We start from the raw sequence: 21650 nt of genomic DNA, 5'->3' as shown, positions 1-21650 counted from the left end.
CTCCCTCCCTCCCTCCCTCCCTCCCTCCCTCCCTCCTTCAGTCCTCTCGCCAATTACAGATTATGTAAAATCTCTTGCCAAAACCATCCCTTTCTAACGAGATAAAGACATCAGATTAACGTCCATATTTAATTGGGTTGTCAACAAACACAAATCCAACTTGAAACAAAACCCTTTGGAAATACCCTATAGTTGATATGTGGTCGACAATATGTTGATGTCAGCTCCTTACAGTAAGCACTATCCCCAACACACCTAGCGTGAGATCTAGAACGAGTGTCACAAAAGCACAAGCTTCCTTTTCTTCTCCTGGGAAAATGGCCAGCTTGTGGGTTCTCTTCCCACTAGAAGACGACCCGGTCACCATAAATAAATGTATTAAAAATCCTACAATGTGATTTCCTGGATTTTTTTCTCTCATTTTGTCTGTCATAGTTGAAGTGTACCTATGATGAAAATTACAGGCCTCTCGTCTTTTTAAGTGGGAGAACTTGCACAATTGGTGGCTGACTAAATACTTTTTTGCCCCACTGTGTGTGTGTGTGTGTGTGTGTGTGTGTGTGTGTGTGTGTGTGTGTGTGTGTGTGTGTGTGTGTGTGTGTGACCAATAAAATGTGATTTGATGTTGAGTGTGTAATATACAGTGTCTTTTTTGTATACAACAGTGTCTAAGAGCATTTTCCGTCCCAAATCACACCCTATTCCCTATTCAGTGCACTACTATAGACCAGAGCCCTATTCCCTATTCAGTGCACTACTTTAGACCAGGGCCCTATTCCCTATATAGTGCACTACTATAGACCAGAGCCCTATTCCCTATATAGTATACTACTTTAGACCAGAGCCCTATAGAACCCTATTCCCTATATAGTATACTACTTTAGACCAGAGCCCTATAGAACCCTATTCCCTATATAGTATACTACTTTAGACCAGAACCCTATAGAACCCTATTCCCTATTCAGTGCACTACTATAGACCAGAGCCCTATTCCCTATATAGTATACTACTTTAGACCAGAGCCCTATAGAACCCTATTCCCTATATAGTACACTACTTTAGACTAGGGCCCTATTCCCTATATAGTGCACTATTTTTAACCAGGGCTCATAATAAGGCTCTGGTCAATGGAACTGCACTATAAATGGAATAGGGTATCATTTGGGACGTAGTTTTACTAGAACCCCGTTCTCACACAATAAAAAAATGTAAGGCAACGTCCTACGATGAGAGGATGTTTTTTTTTTCTGAGGCTGAGTTGAGATATTTGGGATGGGGGAATGACGTACGATCAATCACCACTCAAATTAGTTGAGATATTTGGGATGGGGGAATGACGTACGATCAATCACCACTCAAATTAGTTGAGATATTTGGGATGGGGGAATGATGTACGATCAATCACCACTCACATTAGTTGAGATATTTGGGATGGGGGAATGACGTACGATCAATCACCACTCACATTAGTTGAGATATTTGGGATGGGGGAATGATGTACGATCAATCACCACTCACATTAGTTGAGATATTTGGGATGGGGAATGACGTACGATCAATCACCACTCAAATTAGTTGAGATATTTGGGATGGGGGAATGACGTACGATCAATCACCACTCAAATTAGTTGAGATATTTGGGATGGGGGAATGACGTACGATCAATCACCACTCAAATTAGTTGAGATATTTGGGATGGGGGAATGACGTACGATCAATCACCACTCACATTAGTTGAGATATTTGGGATGGGGGAATGACGTACGATCAATCACCACTTTAGTTGAGATATTTGGGATGGGGGAATGACGTACGATCAATCACCACTCACATTAGTTTTGAGATATTTGGGATGGGGGGAATGACGTACGATCAATCACCACTCACATTAGTTGAGATATTTGGGATGGGGGAATGACGTAGATCAATCACCACTCACATTAGTTGAGATATTTGGGATGGGGGAATGACGTACGATCAATCACCACTCACATTAGTTGAGATATTTGGGATGGGGAATGACGTACGATCAATCACCACTCACATTAGTTGAGATATTTGGGATGGGGGAATGACGTACGATCAATCACCACTCACATTAGTTGAGATATTTGGGATGGGGAATGACGTACGATCAATCACCACTCACATTAGTTGAGATATTTGGGATGGGGGAATGACGGATCAATCACCACTCACATTAGTTGAGATATTTGGGATGGGGGAATGACGTACGATCAATCACCACTCACATTAGTTGAGATATTTGGGATGGGGGAATGACGTACGATCAATCACCACTCACATTAGTTGAGATATTTGGGATGGGGGAATGACGTACGATCAATCACCACTCAAATTAGTTGAGATATTTGGGATGGGGGAATGACGTACGATCGATCAATGTACTCCAAGGTGGCATAGCAGTTCAGACGTCTTTTGTCCTCGTCTTGTCGTGTCCTGTATATATATATATATTTACAACTTTTTTCACATACATTTTATTTTTATTTTCCATCAACTCATCTTCAAAACACTCTCCTGCAACCCGCCTCACCAATTTATATTTATAAAAAAGTATTATTTACCTCAAATCTGTAATCCTCCAAGAAGCTAGCCAGAAACTCCAAGAAGCTAGCCTGAAACTAGCCAGAAGCTAAGCCAGAAGCTAATCAGAAGCTAGTTCAGAAGCTAGTTAGCTTCTTTACTGGCAAATCGTCAGTATTCAGCTAACCACGGTTTGTGGTCATCAGCTATCCTTTAGCTCGAAAATCTATCGCCAGTTCTGTACGGCGCAGCGCGGCTCGGAACGGAACATACCGGACCAATTTTTCTCTCCATGTCCCTGGATTTCGACTGCTCTCTGGACATTCATACCCGGATCTCACAGCTAGCTAGCTGCTATCCGTGTGACTATCGGCCTTCGTCGATTCTGGAGCAAACATCAATTATTCCGGAGCTAGCCAGCTCCGTCAATCACACCTGAGTTCCATCAATCACTCCTGGGCTGCAGTCACCTATCCGGACCCATTTTACTGCCTACGCGGAGCCCCACCGGGCCTTCACAACTGGACTGCCGACGTTATCTACCCGAAGGAGATCCGGCTGGCTCCTCCGTCGCAACGTTACCTGAACGCCCATCTGCGGCCTGCTAACCGTTAGCTGTCTTACCGGCTGCTATCTGAATAGACAATCGGACAATTTATTTATTTTTATTATTATTATGTTTTCTTCTTGGGCCTCTATAACTATATCTATTGTTTTTATTTTTGTTGTTGTTGTGTGATTTGGATTAATCCCCTCTACCACACGGAACCCCACTAATCTACTGACGGAACGCAAGAGGTGGCTAACAACAGACCTCCATCCTATGCTAGCTTGCTACCGATGGCCTGGCTAGCTGTCTAAATCGCCGTGACCCCCAACCAACCTCTCCACTCACTGGACCCTTTTGATCACTCGACTAAGCATGCCTCTCCTTAATGTCAATATGTCTTGTCCATTGCTGTTCTGGTTAGTGTTTATTGGCTTATTTCACTGTAGAGCCTCTAGTCCTGCTCACTATACCTTATCCAACCTATTAGTTCCACCACCCACACATGCAATGACATCTCCTGGTTTCAATGATGTTTCTAGAGACAATATCTCTCTCTTCATCACTCAATACCTAGGTTTACCTCCACTGTATTCACATACTACCATACCTTTGTCTGTACATTATACCTTGATGCTATTTTACCGCCCCCAGAAACCTCCTTTTACTCTATGTTCCAGACGTTCTAGACGACCAATTCTCATAGCTTTTAGCCGTACCCTTATTCTACTCCTCCTATGTTCCTCTGGCGATGTAGAGGTGAATCCAGGCCCTGCAGTGCCTAGCTCAACTCCTATTCCCCAGGCGCTCTCTTTTGACGACTTCTGTAACCGTAATAGCCTTGGTTTCATGCATGTTAACATTAGAAGCCTCCTCCCTAAGTTTGTTCTATTCACTGCTTTAGCACACTCTGCCAACCCAGATGTTCTAGCTGTGTCTGAATCCTGGCTTAGGAAGACCACCAAAAATTCAGAAATTTGAATTCCAAACTACAACATTTTCAGACAAGATAGAACTGCCAAAGGGGGCGGTGTTGCAATCTACTGCAAAGATAGCCTGCAGAGTTCTGTCCTACTATCCAGGTCTGTACCCAAACAATTTGAACTTCTACTTTTAAAAATCCACCTCTCTAAAAACAAGTCTCTCACCGTTGCCGCCTGCTATAGACCACCCTCTGCCCCCAGCTGTGCTCTGGACACCATATGTGAACTGATTGCCCCCATCTATCTTCAGAGCTCGTGCTGCTAGGCGACCTAAACTGGAACATGCTTAACACCCCAGCCATCCTACAATCTAAACTTGATGCCCTCAATCTCACACAAATTATCAATGAACCTACCAGGTACCTCCCCAAAGCCTTAAACACGGGCACCCTCATAGATATCATCCTAACCAACTTCCCCTCTAAATACACCTCTGCTGTCTTCAACCAAGATCTCAGCGATCACTGCCTCATTGCCTGCATCTGTAATGGGTCAGCGGTCAAACGACCTCCACTCATCACTGTAAAACGCTCCCTGAAACACTTCTGCGAGCAGGCCTTTCTAATCGACCTGGCCGGGGTATCCTGGAAGGATATTGATCTCATCCCGTCAGTAGAGGATGCCTGGATATTTTTTTAAATGCCTTCCTAACCATCTTAAATAAACATGCCCCATTCAAGAAATTTAGAACCAGGAACAGATATAGCCCTTGGTTCTCCCCAGACCTGACTGCCCTTAACCAACACAAAAACATCCTATGGCGTTCTGCATTAGCATCGAACAGCCCCGTGATATGCAGCTGTTCAGGGAAGCTAGAAACCATTATACACAGGCAGTTAGAAAAGCCAAGGCTAGCTTTTTCAAGCAGAAATTTGCTTCCTGCAACACTAACTCAAAAAGTTCTGGGACACTGTAAAGTCCATGGAGAATAAGAACACCTCCTCCCAGCTGCCCACTGCACTGAAGATAGGAAACACTGTCACCACTGATAAATCCACCATAATTGAGAATTTCAATAAGCATTTTTCTACGGCTGGCCATGCTTTCCACCTGGCTACTCCTACCCCGGTCAACAGCACTGCACCCCCAACAGCAACTCGCCCAAGCCTTCCCCATTTCTCCTTCTCCCAAATCCATTCAGCTGATGTTCTGAAAGAGCTGCAAAATCTGGACCCCTACAAATCAGCCGGGCTAGACAATCTGGACCCTTTCTTTCTAAAATTATCTGCCGAAATTGTTGCCACCCCTATTACTAGCCTGTTCAACCTCCTCTTTCGTGTCGTCTGAGATTCCCAAAGATTGGAAAGCAGCTGCGGTCATCCCCCTCTTCAAAGGGGGGGACACTCTTGACCCAAAGTGCTACAGACCTATATCTATCCTACCATGCCTTTCTAAGGTCTTCGAAAGCCAAGTCAACAAACAGATTACCGACCATTTCGAATCTCACCATACCTTCTCTGCTATGCAATCTGGTTTCAGAGCTGGTCATGGGTGCACCTCAGCCACGCTCAAGGTCCTAAACGATATCTTAACCGCCAACGATAAGAAACATTACTGTGCAGCCGTATTCATTGATCTGGCCAAGGCTTTCGACTCTGTCAATCACCACATCCTCATCGGCAGACTCGACAGTCTTGGTTTCTCAAATGATTGCCTCGCCTGGTTCACCAACTACTTCTCTGATAGAGTTCAGTGTGTCAAATCGGAGGGTCTGCTGTCCGGACCTCTGGCAGTCTCTATGGGGGTGCCACAGGGTTCAATTCTTGGACCGACTCTCTTCTCTGTATACATCAATGAGGTCGCTCTTGCTGCTGGTGAGTCTCTGATCCACCTCTACGCAGACGACACCATTCTGTATACTTCCGGCCCTTCTTTGGACACTGTGTTAACAACCCTCCAGGCAAGCTTCAATGCCATACAACTCTCCTTCCGTGGCCTCCAATTGCTCTTAAATACAAGTAAAACTAAATGCATGCTCTTCAACCGATCGCTACCTGCACCTACCCGCCTGTCCAACATCACTACTCTGGACGGCTCTGACTTAGAATACGTGGACAACTACAAATACTTAGGTGTCTGGTTAGACTGTAAACTCTCCTTTCAGACCCATATCAAACATCTCCAATCCAAAGTTAAATCTAGAATTGGCTTCCTATTTCGCAACAAACCATCCTTCACTCATGCTGCCAAACATACCCTTGTAAAACTGACCATCCTACCAATCCTCGACTTTGGCGATGTCATTTACAAAATAGCCTCCAATACCCTACTCGACAAATTGGATGCAGTCAACCCCTTGGGTTGTGCCGTGGCGGAGATCTTTGTGGGCTATACTCAGCCTTGTCTCAGGATGGTAAGTTGGTGGTTGAAGATATCCCTCTAGGTGTGTGGGGGCTGTGCTTTGGCAAAGTGGGTGGGGTTATATCCTTCCTGTTTGGCCCTGTCCGGGGGTGTCCTCGGATGGGGCCACAGTGTCTCCTGACCCCTCCTGTCTCAGCCTCCAGTATTTATGCTGCAGTAGTTTATGTGTCGGGGGGCTGGGGTCAGTTTGTTATATCTGGAGTACTTCTCCTGTCCTATTCGGTGTCCTGTGTGAATCTAAGTGTGCGTTCTCTAATTCTCTCCTTCTCTCTTTCTTTCTCTCTCTCGGAGGACCTGAGCCCTAGGACCATGCCCCAGGACTACCTGACATGATGACTCCTTGCTGTCCCCAGTCCACCTGGCCATGCTGCTGTTCCAGTTTCAACTGACCTGAGCCCTAGGACCATGCCCCAGGACTACCTGACATGATGACTCCTTGCTGTCCCCAGTCCACCTGGCCATGCTGCTGCTCCAGTTTCAACTTCCACCTGACTGTGCTGCTGCTCCAGTTTCAACTGTTCTGCCTTATTATTATTCGACCATGCTGGTCATTTATGAACATTTGAACATCTTGGCCATGTTCTGTTATAATCTCCACCCGGCACAGCCAGAAGAGGACTGGCCACCCACATAGCCTGGTTCCTCTCTAGGTTTCTTCCTAGGTTTTGGCCTTTCTAGGGAGTTTTTCCTAGCCACCGTGCTTCTACACCTGCATTGCTTGCTGTTTGGGGTTTTAGGCTGGGTTTCTGTACAGCACTTTGAGATATCAGCTGATGTACGAAGGGCTATATAAATACATTTGATTTGATTTGATTTGAGTCTATCACAGTGCAATCCGTTTTGTCACCAAAGCCCCATATACTACCCACCATTGCGACCTGTACGCTCTCGTTGGCTGGCCCTCGCTTCATACTCGTCGCCAAACCCACTGGCTCCATGTCATCTACAAGACCCTGCTAGGTAAAGTCCCCCCTTATCTCAGCTCGCTGGTCACCATAGCATCTCCCACCTGTAGCACACGCTCCAGCAGGTATATCTCTCTAGTCACCCCCAAAACCAATTCTTTCTTTGGCCGCCTCTCCTTCCAGTTCTCTGCTGCCAATGACTGGAACGAACTACAAAAATCTCTGAAACTGGAAACACTTATCTCCCTCACTAGCTTTAAGCACCAACTGTCAGAGCAGCTCACAGATTACTGCACCTGTACATAGCCCACCTATAATTTAGCCCAAACAACTACCTCTTTCCCAACTGTATTTAATTTTAATTAATTAATTTATTTTGCTCCTTTGCACCCCATTATTTTTATTTCTACTTTGCACATTCTTCCATTGCAAAACTACCATTCCAGTGTTTTACTTGCTACATTGTATTTACTTTGCCACCATGGCCTTTTTTGCCTTTATCTCCCTTCTCACCTCCTTTGCTCACTTTGTATATAGACTTGTTTGTACTGTATTATTGACTGTATGTTTGTTTTACTCCATGTGTAACTCTGTGTCGTTGTATCTGTCGAACTGCTTTGCTTTATCTTGGCCAGGTCGCAATTGTAAATGAGAACTTGTTCTCAACTTGCCTACCTGGTTAAATAAAGGTCAAATAAAAAATAAATAAATGAAATCACCACTCAAATTAGTTGAGATATTTGGTATGGGGGAATGACCGACGATCAATCACCACTCAAATTAGTTGAGATATTTGGGATGGGTGAATGACGTACGATCGATCACCACTCACAACTTTTCCCCGGCTGATTTTGAAGGTATTTTACGTCATAGTGATGAGTACCAACACACCAGTAATTACATAATATCCTATTATAAAGATGGTCTTCCTGGCTAGGTTGAGGGAAAGCAGAGGCTTCTGGGGGATGGAATTGTATGAAAGGACATAACAGAACAGAGCAACAGAGGCCTCTGGGGGATGGATTTCTGGTTCCAGAGAAGCAAGGGCTTCTGGGGGATGCAGTTTCAACAGAACACAAGCGATGCCTCTGAGGGATGGTGTACTCCTGTTGTTTGGGAAGCAGAGGCTTCTGGGGGGTGGAATCGGATGAAGGAACAGAACAGAACAGAGGCCTATGGGGGATGGAGTCCTACTGGTGCTGGGCAGGCAGGGGGAAGCATAGACTTCTAGGGGATGGAGTCATTTTATGTGCGTACTGAACAATAGTTAGGTCCCTGCTGACTGATGCCTGTCGCCGTTCGTTGACTAGGAGGGAAAATAATACAGATATCAAAGCCTTCTCTGGCAGTCCAGGAAGACTGTTATGCAATTTGAGATATTTATTTCACAGCTCAGAGAGCCAGTTTGAATGGGGAGGACGCCACAGAGGGCAGTATGACGTTCTGAAGCTGAGGACATCCTAAAATGTACACCATGCTAGCCGAGTTTTAAGATGCAAAGTTCAAAGACCGGGTAGAACTGCAGCTTGGAGTTCTGAGGCTCCTGGATTTTTTTATTTTATTTAACTAGGCAAGTCAGTTAAGAACAAATTCTTATTTTCAATGACAGCCTAGGAACAATGGGTTAACTGCCTTGTTCAGGGGTAGAACGACAGATTTTTACCTTGTCAACTCTGGGATTTGATCTTGCAACCTTTCGGTTACTAGTCCAACACTCTAACCACTAGGCTACCTGCCACTCCGCTAACCACTAGGCTACCTGCCTCCCCTCTAACCACTAGGCTACCTGCCACTCCGCTAACCACCAGGCTACCTGCCTCCCCTCTAACCACTAGGCTACCTGCCTCCTCTAACCACTCTAACCACTAGGCTACCTGCCTCCCCTCTAACCACTAGGCTACCTGCCTCCCCTCTAACCACTACTAGGCTACCTGCCTCCCCTCTAACCACTAGTCTACCTGCCTCCCCTCTAACCACTAGTCTACCTGCCTCCCCTCTAACCACTAACCACTAGGCTACCTGCCTCCCCTCTAACCACTAGGCTACCTGCCTCCCCTCTAACCACTAGGCTACCTGCCTCCCCTCTAACCACTAGGCTACCTGCCTCCTCTCTAACCACTAGGCTACCTGCCACTCCGCTAACCACTAGGCTACCTGCCTCCCCTCTAACCACTAGGCTACCTGCCTCCTCTACACTCTAACCACTAGGCTACCTGCCTCCCCTCTAACCACTAGGCTACCTGCCTCCACTCTAACCACTAGGCTACCTGCCGCCACTCTAACCACAAGGCTACCTGCCGCCCCTCTAAACACTAGGCTACCTGCCGCCCCTCTAACCACTAGGCTTCCTGCCGCACCTCTAACCACTAGGCTACCTGCCGCACCTAGATGAGGCTACAGGTGCCATAAAATAAACACTGTGCTAGCTTGTTCTGAGGCTAGCTTGTTCTGAGGCCAGCTTGTTCTGAGGCTAGCTTGTTCGGAGGCTAGCTTGTTATGAGGATAGCTTGTTCTGAGGCTAGCTTGTTCTGAGGCTAGTTTGTTATGAAGCTAGCTTGTTCTGATGCTAGCTTGTTCTGATGCTAGCTTGTTCTGAGGCTAGCTTGTTCTGAGGCTAGCTTGTTATTAAGCTAGCTTGTTCCGAGGCTAGCTTGTTATGAAGCTAGCTTGTTCCGAGGCTAGCTTGTTATGAAGCTAGCTCTGTTGTCAAATTCTGATGCATCTTGGATGCTGCTAGCACTTCTCGGTAGTGGCTAGGCTCCCTGTGGAGGACCTTTAAACAGGTTAACATTCACAAGGCCACAGGGCCAGACAGATTACCAGGACGCAAACTCACAGCATGCGCTGACCAGCTGGCAAGTCTCTTCACTGACCTTTTCAACCTCTCCCTGACCCAGTCTATAATACCTACATGTTTCAAGCAGACCATAATAGTACCTGTGCCCAATAACGCCAAAGTAACCTGTCTAAATGACTACCGTCCCGTAGCACACACATCTGTAGCCATGAAATGCTTTGAAAGGCTGGTCATGGCTCACATCAACACCATAATCCCAGAAACCCTGGACACATTCCAATTTGCATACCGCCCTAACAGATCCACAGATGATGCTATTTCTATTCTATTGCACTCCACACTGCCCTTTCCCACCTGGGCCTGATCACCAATGATGATGAGACAGCCTATTGGGAGGAGGTCAGAGACCTGGTAGTGTGGTGCCAGGACAACAACCTCTCTCTCTCAATGTGAGCAAGACAAAGGAGCTGATCGTGGACTACAGGAAAAGGAGGGTCGAACAGGCCCCCATTAACATCGACGGGGCTGTAGTGGAGCAGGTTGAGAGTTTCAAGTTCCTTGGCGTCCACATCACCAACAAACTATCATGGTCCAAACACCAAGACAATCACGAAGAGGGCACAACAACACCTTTTCCCCCTCAGGAGACTGAAAAGATTTGGCATGTGTCCCAAGATCCTCAAAAGGTTCTAAAGCTGCACCATCAAGAGCATCTTGACTAGTTGCATCACTGCTCGGTATGACAACTGCTCGGTCTGCTCGGTATGACAACTGCTCGGTCTGCTCGGTATGACAACTGCTCGGTATGACAACTGCTCGGTATGACAACTGCTCGGTATGACAACTGCTCGGTATTTTTGCACTAACTCTTTTGATTCTATGCACACACACACACAGGAATCTACCCACACACTCACTCACACATACTTACACTGACACTCCAACACACTCATTCACACATAACACGTTCACACACAGGACTCTACCCAGACACTCATTCACACACAGGACTCTACCCAGACACTCATTCACACACAGGACTCTACCCAGACACTCATTCACACACAGGACTCTACCCAGACACTCATTCACACACAGGACTCTACCCAGACACTCATTCACACACAGGACTCTACCCAGACACTCATTCACACACAGGACTCTAGCCAGACACTCATTCACACACAGGACTCTACCCAGACACTCATTCACACACAGGACTCTACCCAGACACTCATTCACACACAGGACTCTAGCCAGACACTCATTCACACACAGGACTCTAGCCAGACACTCATTCACACACAGGACTCTAGCCAGACACTCATTCACACACAGGACTCTACCCAGACACTCATTCACACACAGGACTCTACCCAGACACTCATTCACACACAGGACTCTACCCAGACACTCATTCACACACAGGACTCTACCCAGACACTCATTCACACACAGGACTCTACCCAGACACTCATTCACACACAGGACTCTACCCAGACACTCATTCACACACAGGACTCTACCCAGACACTCATTCACACACAGGACTCTACCCAGACACTCATTCACACACAGGACTCTACCCAGACACTCATTCACACACAGGACTCTACCCAGACACTCATTCACACACAGGACTCTACCCAGACACTCATTCACACACAGGACTCTACCCAGACACTCATTCACACACAGGACTCTACCCAGACACTCATTCACACACAGGACTCTACCCAGACACTCATTCACACACAGGACTCTACCCAGACACTCATTCACACACAGGACTCTACCCAGACACTCATTCACACACAGGACTCTACCCAGACACTCATTCACACACAGGACTCTACCCAGACACTCATTCACACACAGGCACAGATTTGTCAGACACCCTTTTTTTTCACCTTTACTTTAAAACAGAGAAACTAAGGATGGATCAACAACATTGTATTTACTCCACAATACGAACCTAAATGACAGAGTGAAAAGAAGGAAGTCTGTACAGAATACAACATATTCCAAAACAGGCATCCTGTTTGCAAAAGTTAAACTGCAGCCCGAACTTTCTGTCCTGAATACAAATCATTATGTTTGGGGGCAAATCCAACAACACATCACTGAGTACCATTCTTCATATTTTCAAGCATGGTGATGGCTGCATCATGTTATGGGTATGCTTGTCATCGGCAAGGACTAAGGAGTTTTTTTTAATGAAAAAAAGTGTCTGCTTTCCAACAGACACTGGGAGACAAATTCATCTATCAGCAGGATAATAAGCTAAAACGCAAGGCCGGATATACACTGGAGTTACTTACCAAGAGGAAAATGTTCCTGAGTAGCCTAGTTACAGTTTTGACTTAAATTGGCTTGAAAATCTATTGCAAGACTTGAACATGGCTGTCTAGTAATGATCAACAACCAACTTCACAGAGATTGAAGAATTGTAAAAAGAATAATCTGCTACTCTTCTCCAACACATGACAACATATCACACTAACCAAACAACAACAACAAACACCATGTCAACACATACAACACATCACACTAACCAAACAACAACAATAACACAACAACACATACAACATATCACACTAACCAAACAACAACAACAACAACACATCAACACATACAACATATCACACTAACCAAACAACAACAACAACACAACAACACATACAACACATCACACTAACCAAACAACAACAAGACATCAACACATACAACATATCACACTAACCAAACAACAACAACAACATCAACACATACAACATATCACACTAACCAAACAACAACAACAACAACACATCAACACATACAACACATCACCCTAACCAAACAACAACAACAACACATCAATACATACAACATATCACCCTAACCAAACAACAACAACAACATCAACACATACAACATATCACACTAACCAAACAACAACAACACATCAACACATACAACACATCACACTAACCAAACAACAACAACAACACAACAACACATACAACACATCACACTAACCAAACAACAACAACAACACATCAACACATACAACATATCACACTAACCAAACAACAACATCAACACATACAACATATCACACTAACCAAACAACAACAACAACAACACATCAACACATACAACACATCACCCTAACCAAACAACAACAACAACACATCAATACATACAACATATCACACTAACCAAACAACAACAACAACACATACAACATATCACACTAACCAAACAACAACAACACATCAACACATACAACACATCACACTAACCAAACAACAACAACAACACATACAACACATCACACTAACCAAACAACAACAACAACAACAACATCAACAAATACAACATATCACACTAACCAAACAACAACACATACAACATATCACACTAACCAAACAACAACAACAACACATACAACACATCACACTAACCAAACAACAACAACAACAACACATCAACACATGACATTGTTCTCTCTCTCTCATGCTATTTTGTCTCAAAGGCATTTCTATACTTCCCTTTCTTTGCATATCAAAATGACATCCTAACAAAAATGCTAAATACAAATGTTGCATATACTGTATGGGAGGACTGCAACGAAATTTGAAGAACAAGAAAATAAATAGGTACAGTTGGAGTCATTATAAAATTGCCAGCAATTTCTTACTATGTACATTGCCTGTATAAAATTATATATTATTGATTGGTATAATGATTTTGTATCAATACTTTTGTACCAATGCACATGATTAGTATTAATTACATATTATAAATAACATATTGTCCTCTGTCTTCGTTCACTCCAAGACAGTAATTTTAAACTAAACCCCCCCCTCCCCCAAAATGGCTTGACGATTGTCACGAACCTTGCCGAAGACGGTGCCTCTTCCTGTTCGGGCGGTGCTCGGCGGTCGTCGTCGCCGGCCTATTAGCTGCCATCGATTTCCTTTACGTTTGTTTTTGGTTATTGGGTAATTGGGTACACCTGTTTTGTATTAGGGTTTGTTTGTAGGGTATTTAAGGGCACTAGGCCCGCTGGGTATTTGTGCGGGCTTGTTTGTGTTACTCTGTGTTTGATGGTGTGAGTTATTCGTACATTTATTCTCCGGACTATTTTGTCCTGTTGTTTGGACCGGCAACTTATTATACGCCCTGTGTGTTGGCGTGACTGTTTTTGTTGCACTGGGGATTAAATTTGAAGGAAAGACTGAACCCTGCTCTCTGCGCCTGATTCCACCCACCACCACTCCTAGTTGATCCTAACAGAAGCCCGCACCACTGAAATGGAATCAGCAGGAGCAGCGACCACCCCTCTCCCCACTATGGAGGAGCGCGTTCACCACCACCACTCCTAGTTGATCGTAACAACGATGCTCTCAGTTGAGGACTTACCATAAATGAGAGCTCTACCAGAAGGGATAAAAGTTTATTTTTTTATTATTTTTTTATGTAAACTAAATTAAACAAAACATTCATGAGTCTGTACCTCTACATATTGTCCTTTGAGTGATGACATCGCATCAAGACTAGAGCGAAGACATCATGAGAGTTATTAAGGAACATCGGAATGTGCTCATGGCTCATCCTGCTTCCCAAAAGGTTATTCCTTTCTTTTCACACGGCAGGGCCAGGATTATCAGGGCGCGTCATTGGTCGAGACTGACACTCATGCACTCCTCCCTCTAAATGAAATGGAGGAAGACTGAACCGTGTAATTGGCTTCTATCACTGCAGTAGTTGTGCTACATGTAGGTGTGTCCCTGTAACAAAGTGAGCGTATTCAGCAACTCTGGCAAAGAATCAAAACACTATCAAACAGTTATTCACACGCAACTCTACCTAACGTCATATGCCTTATCTCTTTGTCCATCAACAAGCAATACGTGGGCCGACCCGGTAGACAGGAGGAGAAGCGCGTAGTATAGAACAGTAGTGAGGAGAAATGAACCTAAATCCCCTCTTGCATGTCATTTCTCAGAGACCGGTCCACCGGTCTCTTCCATATTCCCAGTCTCTTCCATAGACCCAGTCTCATCCATAGACCCAGTCTCTTCCATAGACCCAGTCTCTTCCATAGACCCAGTCTCTTCCATATTCCCAGTCTCTTCCATATTCCCAGTCTCTTCCATAGACCCAGTCTCTTCCATAGACCCAGTCTCTTCCATAGACCCAGTCTCTTCCATAGACCCAGTCTCTTCCATAGACCCAGTCTCTTCCATAGACCCAGTCTCTTCCATAGACCTAGTCTCCTCCATTGACCCAGTCTCCTCCATAGACCCAGTCTCTTCCATAGACCCAGTCTCTTCCATAGACCCAGTCTCTTCCATAGACCCAGTCTCTTCCATAGACCCAGTCTCTTCCATATTCCCAGTCTCTTCCATAGACCCAGTCTCTTCCATAGACCCAGTCTCTTCCATAGACCCAGTCTCTTCCATAGACCCAGTCTCTTCCATAGACCCAGTCTCTTCCATAGACCCAGTCTCTTCCATAGACCTAGTCTCCTCCATTGACCCAGTCTCCTCCATAGACCCAGTCTCTTCCATAGACCCAGTCTCTTCCATAGACCCAGTCTCTTCCATAGACCCAGTCTCTTCCATAGACCCAGTCTCTTCCATAGACCCAGTCTCTTCCATAGACCCAGTCTCTTCCATAGACCCAGTCTCTTCCATAGACCCAGTCTCTTCCATAGACCCAGTCTCTTCCATAGACACCAGTCTCTTCCATAGACACCAGTCTCTTCCATAGACACCAGTCTTTCCATAGACTGTTCTCTCTGCTACCACACGGCAAGCGGTATTGGAGCACCAAGTCTAGGCCCAAGAGGCTTCTAAACAGCTTCTAGCCCCAAGCAATAAGACTGCTGAACATCTAGTCAAATGGCTACCCAGACTATTCACATTGCCCCCCTTCCCCTCTCGACACCACTGCCTCTCTCTGTTGTCATCTATGCATAGTTACTTTAATTAACTCTACCTACATGTACTATACTACCTCAACTAACCGGTGACCCCCGCACATTGGCTCTGTTCCCCCTGTATATATTGTATTTTTTTTTTACTGCTGCTCTTTAATTACTTGTTACTTTCATCTCTTATTCTTATCCATATATTTTTTAAACTGCACTGTCGGTTAAGGGGCTCGTAAATAAGTATTTCACTGTGAGGTCTACACCTGTTGTATTCGGCGCATGTGACTAATGGAATCAAATTTGATTTGATTTCCTTCTGTGCTTATACAGCAGATAAAGCGTAGCCTCAGTTTTTGATCGCGTCCTTTTTTCGACAGTGTGCGGTTCTCCATCTTCTTCAGTATTCTTATGTTGACTCCTATGCTCCTGGAACAGACAGTTTTCAGTAGTAAGGACCTTTAAAAGAGTGCAGACGTCCTTAATCATCATTAATATCCGGAAGTGCCATGCCTCTTTTATATTTTGGCATCATTCATTTCTCTAAGGCGATATGGGGTTGCTTTGAATTCCATATAGATTTAGTGATCATTTAATTGATCGTCTTAAAGAAGGGTGAACTACATTAAGAGGTAACTTAGATTGTAATTAATTGTTGGAGACACTGGCATTTTTTATTATTTTCATTCTTGCTCTGAATGTTAAAAAGAGGGAGGACCATCTCACAAAGTCTGCTTTCAAGGAATTCACAATAGCTTCCGAGTTTTCTTCAACCATAAACATTATATTTGAAGATAGAAAAATACCAAGATATTTCAGACCTTCTGGGGCCCATTTAAATCAGAACTGTGTCTTCACGACATAGATCATTTATCAGAGTAACCTCTGACATCCAGTTTATTCTGAAGCCAGCAATCTCTGTACAGTCATTAACCAATTTAAGTAATCCCGTAATTGACGTTTTAGGATTCCTAACAAACAACAACATATCATCTGCGTACCAGTTTATGCTCATGCTTTCCCACCATAACACCTTCAATATCACGCTGTCGTCTTATAGTTCTGCTAATGGTTCTAACGCTAAAACAAAGAGCAAGGGAGACATCGGACAGCCTTGCCGTGTGCCCCTCTCCAATGTAAAGAAAGGAGATGTAATACCATTTGTTATAACTGCTGCTCGAGAGCGATTGTATATATACTGGAGACTCATCTTATAAACAAAAGGACCCGAATCTTTCCATTGTATAGATATTATTATTATAAATATTTCCACTACACTTCGTCATGGTACCTTCAACATCTTTATACACCATGTTATAACATGTCCGTGCATTATCTGAGCTATATCGATTTGAAATTACACCAACCTGGTCAGTTGAAATGAAAGGATGAATAACTTTTCTAAGTCTGTTTGCTAATAATTTAGAAAGTATGTTCAAATCTATACGTAGTAAAGCGATTGGTCTGTTGACGATTGAGACAGGTATTTTACCCCTTTAGGAATGACATTCACAATACCATGATGCCAAAAAGTATTATACAGTCTAAGCAGTATTTATTGAAAGTATAGCTACAAACTGCTTATAAAACTATGAGGTATAACCATCACTTCTCTGTGCCTGTGAATTTTGTAGTTGGCATTATGGATTTCCTGCATTGAGATCAGTTTATCTAAATTGGGATTTAGGCTCATCGTGCAAATTTGGTAACTTAATAGATTTTTTTTTTTTTCAATTTTAAAGTCTCAAGGTCTTTCTCAGTAAAATACGTTTTTGATTTATACAACCGTTGGTAGAAATGAAATAGGACTTTGTTAATTTAAACTGTTTTCAGTTAATACAGTACCAGTAGGATTCTGTATGGAGGGGATATATGATTGTGTTATATTTCAACTGGTTCAGTTAATAAGTAAGCATTTCACCTGCTGTTTTTATTTTACAAAGCATGTGACAATTAAGTAGTTTTTATTTTATTTATTATTAAGGTGACTGTACACTTTCAGATGGTTTGAATAGAATCAAGATCTGTTGATCGGTCTCTTATCCTGTATCCATGGAGGACGGTTGTATGATCAAAGGCTTCTAGGCCTTGCAGGCAGTAATAAAAGCAGGTGTTTCTAGAGATGCCAGGAAGAGGATTACTCCCTCAGACACAGACAGAGCTCTGGGAGTCAGGAGAGCCAATCTAACGGCCACGTCCGGTTTACTTGGACCAATCAGATAGCAGCACAGTACTACCTGGACAAACAACCTGTCTAAGACCAGCTGGATGTGCTGAGGCTTTGGAATCAAACAAGCTTTAATACACACAGCTCGATACACACACACACACACACACACACACACACACACACACACACACACACACATAAAACAGGCCCCAACACTCACACACACACACACCTCATCAAACAGGCCCCAACTCACACACACAGACACCTCATCAAACAGGGCTCAACACACACACACACACACACACACACACTCATAAAACAGGCCCCAACTCACACACACACCTCATCAAACAGGCCCCAACTCACACACACACACACACACACCTCATCAAACAGGGCTCAACACACACACACACACACACACACCTCATCAAACAGGCCCCAACACCCACACACACACACACACACAGATACTAAAATACCCACTGCAACACGGCATTTCCAAGCGACCCCAGTCTCAGCTGGTAGATGTAGAACACGTCCCATGTCGGGGAAGGTGCATCAAGGTCCTTTTAGTTGACTCTGTTCTGAAACCGGATGCACTGAGACCTGCTCTCATTTAAATATACAGCGTCAGTCAAAAGTTTGGACACACCTACTCAGTCAAGGGTTTTTCTTTCATTCTTTACTATTTTTATTTTTCTACATTGTTAAAGATATTTTTGATGTCTTCACTATTATTCTACAATGTAGAAAATAGTACAACTGAAATAAAAAAAACTTTAATGAGTAGGTGTGTCCAAACTTTTGACTGGTACTGTACATACATATTGATGTTTTAATCAGATTCTGTTTAATGAATGCACTACATTAAGGGATGCTGGTTTGGAATTATCTGTGTGGAATTAGCTGTGTGGTTTTGGTGTTCCAGTGTTGTTGCCCTGCGGTAGTTAAACAAGGTTTCTTTACAGCATTACATTATAGCTCCCAGTCCAGTTGTGACCAGACTCTAGACGATATTACAAAGAGTCTGCCTGGTGGTACACTACTGCACTTCTACTGTACACTACTGCACTTCTACTGTACACTACTGCACTTCTACTGTACACTGCTGCACTTCTACTGTACACTACTGCACTTCTACTGTACACTACTGCACTTCTACTGTACACTACTGCACTTCTTCTGTACACTACTACACTCCTAGTGTACTTCTATTGCACACTACTACACTCCTAGTGTACTTCTATTGCACACTACTACAATCCTAGTGTACTTCTACTGTACACTACTACACTCCTAGTGTACTTCTACTGCACACTACTGCATTTCTACTGCACAACACACTTTTAGGTGTATCAGGACGTTCAATGGGTTTCAGGTGTTTTAGGGGGTCCAATTGTTTCAGGTGAATCTTGTATCTTACCAGTATGTTGTTGGTGTAATATCTCAGTATCTCAGTATGTTGTTGGTGTAATATCTCAGTATGTTGTTGGTGTAATATCTCAGTATCTCAGTATGTTGTTGGTGTAATATCTCAGTATCTTGTTGGTGTAATATCTCAGTATCTTGTTGGTGTAATATCTCAGTATGTAGTTGGTGTAATATCTCAGTATCTCAGTGTGTTGTTGGTGTAATATCTCAGTATCTCAGTATGTTGTTGGTGTAATATCTCAGTATCTCAGTATGTTGTTGGTGTAATATCTCAGTATGTAGTTGGTGTAATATCTCAGTATCTCAGTATGTTGTTGGTGTAATATCGCAGTATCTCAGTATGTTGTTGGTGTAATATCGCAGTATCTCAGTATGTTGTTGGTGTAATATCGCAGTATCTCAGTATGTTGTTGGTGTAATATCTCAGTATCTCAGTATGTTGTTGGTGTAATATCTCAGTATCTCAGTATGTTGTTGGTGTAATATCGCAGTATCTCAGTATGTTGTTGGTGTAATATCTCAGTATCTCAGTATGTTGTTGGTGTAATATCTCAGTATGTTGTTGGTGTAATATCTCAGTATCTCAGTATGTAGTTGGTGTAATATCTCAGTATCTCAGTATGTAGTTGGTGTAATATCTCAGTATGTTGTTGGTGTAATATCTCAGTATGTAGTTGGTGTAATATCGCAGTATCTCAGTATGTTGTTGGTGTAATATCGCAGTATCTCAGTATGTTGTTGGTGTAATATCGCAGTATCTCAGTATGTTGTTGGTGTAATATCACAGTATCTCAGTGTGTTGTTGGTGTAATATCTCAGTATCTCAGTATGTAGTTGGTGTAATATCTCAGTGTGTTGTTGGTGTAATATCTCAGTGTGTTGTTGGTGTAATATCGCAGTATCTCAGTATGTTGTTGGTGTAATATCACAGTATCTCAGTGTGTTGTTGGTGTAATATCGCAGTATCTCAGTATGTTGTTGGTGTAATATCTCAGTATCTTGTTGGTGTAATATCTCAGTATGTAGTTGGTGTAATATCTCAGTATCTCAGTATGTAGTTGGTGTAATATCTCAGTATCTCAGTATGTAGTTGGTGTAATATCGCAGTATCTCAGTATGTTGTTGGTGTAATATCTCAGTATCTCAGTATGTAGTTGGTGTAATATCTCAGTATCTCAGTATGTAGTTGATGTAATATCTCAGTATCTTACCAGTATCTTGGTGGTGTAGTATATAGCGTGGTAGGTTCTTACCAGTATCTTGGTGGTGTAGTATATAGCGTGGTAGGTTCTTACCAGTATCTTGGTGGTGTACGCGCTGTTGAGGGAGATGGCGTTGACAAGGATATCCAGAGACTTAACAGACAGAAGTCCAGGGTCTGGTATCTCCTTGTAGTGGACATCCCCCACGTAGCACGCCACGGCAGTCATGCGGTTGGTGGTCAACGTGCCGGTCTTGTCGGAGCAGATGGCCGTGGCGTTACCCATCGTCTCACATGCATCCAGGTGGCGAACCAGGTTATTATCTTTCATCATTTTCTGAGGATGAAATATCAAACCGTGTTGTTGGAGGTTTTAGCCTTGTTTCAATTCAATATTTATTTTTTTATCCCATCTGAGGCAATTAAGGAAGGCACAGACAGCACTAGAAAGATCATTTGCCGCGATATGTTTGCAACATGGAGCGCTATCATCTGCCAGAAGTAATTAGTCACAGAGATTGTGCAGGTAAAAGTTATTGTTAAATAGTTATTAGAGCTGCAACAGATCAGATACTAGTTATTAGAGCTGCAACACATTAGATACTAGTTATTAGAGCTGCAACAGATCAGATACTAGTTATTAGAGCTGCAACAGATCATATACTAGTTATTAGAGCTGCAACAGATCAGATACTAGTTATTAGAGCTGCAACAGATCAGATACTAGTTATTAGAGCTGCAACAGATCAGATACTAGTTATTAGAGCTGCAACACATTA

General features: G+C 43.5%; 1 protein-coding gene across 9 annotated transcripts in view; it reads right to left on the bottom strand.

Annotated features, from left to right (window-relative positions):
- atp2b2 (ATPase plasma membrane Ca2+ transporting 2) overlaps nucleotides 1-21650 on the bottom strand; it is a 203637-nt gene that overhangs the window by 62210 nt on the left and 119777 nt on the right. For all 9 annotated transcript variants that reach the window (XM_042324885.1, XM_042324883.1, XM_042324892.1 and 6 more), the window contains one exon: nucleotides 20966-21208. In XM_042324885.1, the coding sequence (XP_042180819.1) occupies nucleotides 20966-21208 (243 nt within the window). The remainder of the gene's footprint in view (nucleotides 1-20965; nucleotides 21209-21650) is intronic.

Source organism: Oncorhynchus tshawytscha, linkage group LG07 (genome assembly GCF_018296145.1).
Source record: "Oncorhynchus tshawytscha isolate Ot180627B linkage group LG07, Otsh_v2.0, whole genome shotgun sequence".
In the NCBI taxonomy this organism is placed as follows: Eukaryota; Metazoa; Chordata; class Actinopteri; order Salmoniformes; family Salmonidae; genus Oncorhynchus; species Oncorhynchus tshawytscha.
This window is presented reverse-complemented; position numbering and strand designations above follow the sequence as displayed.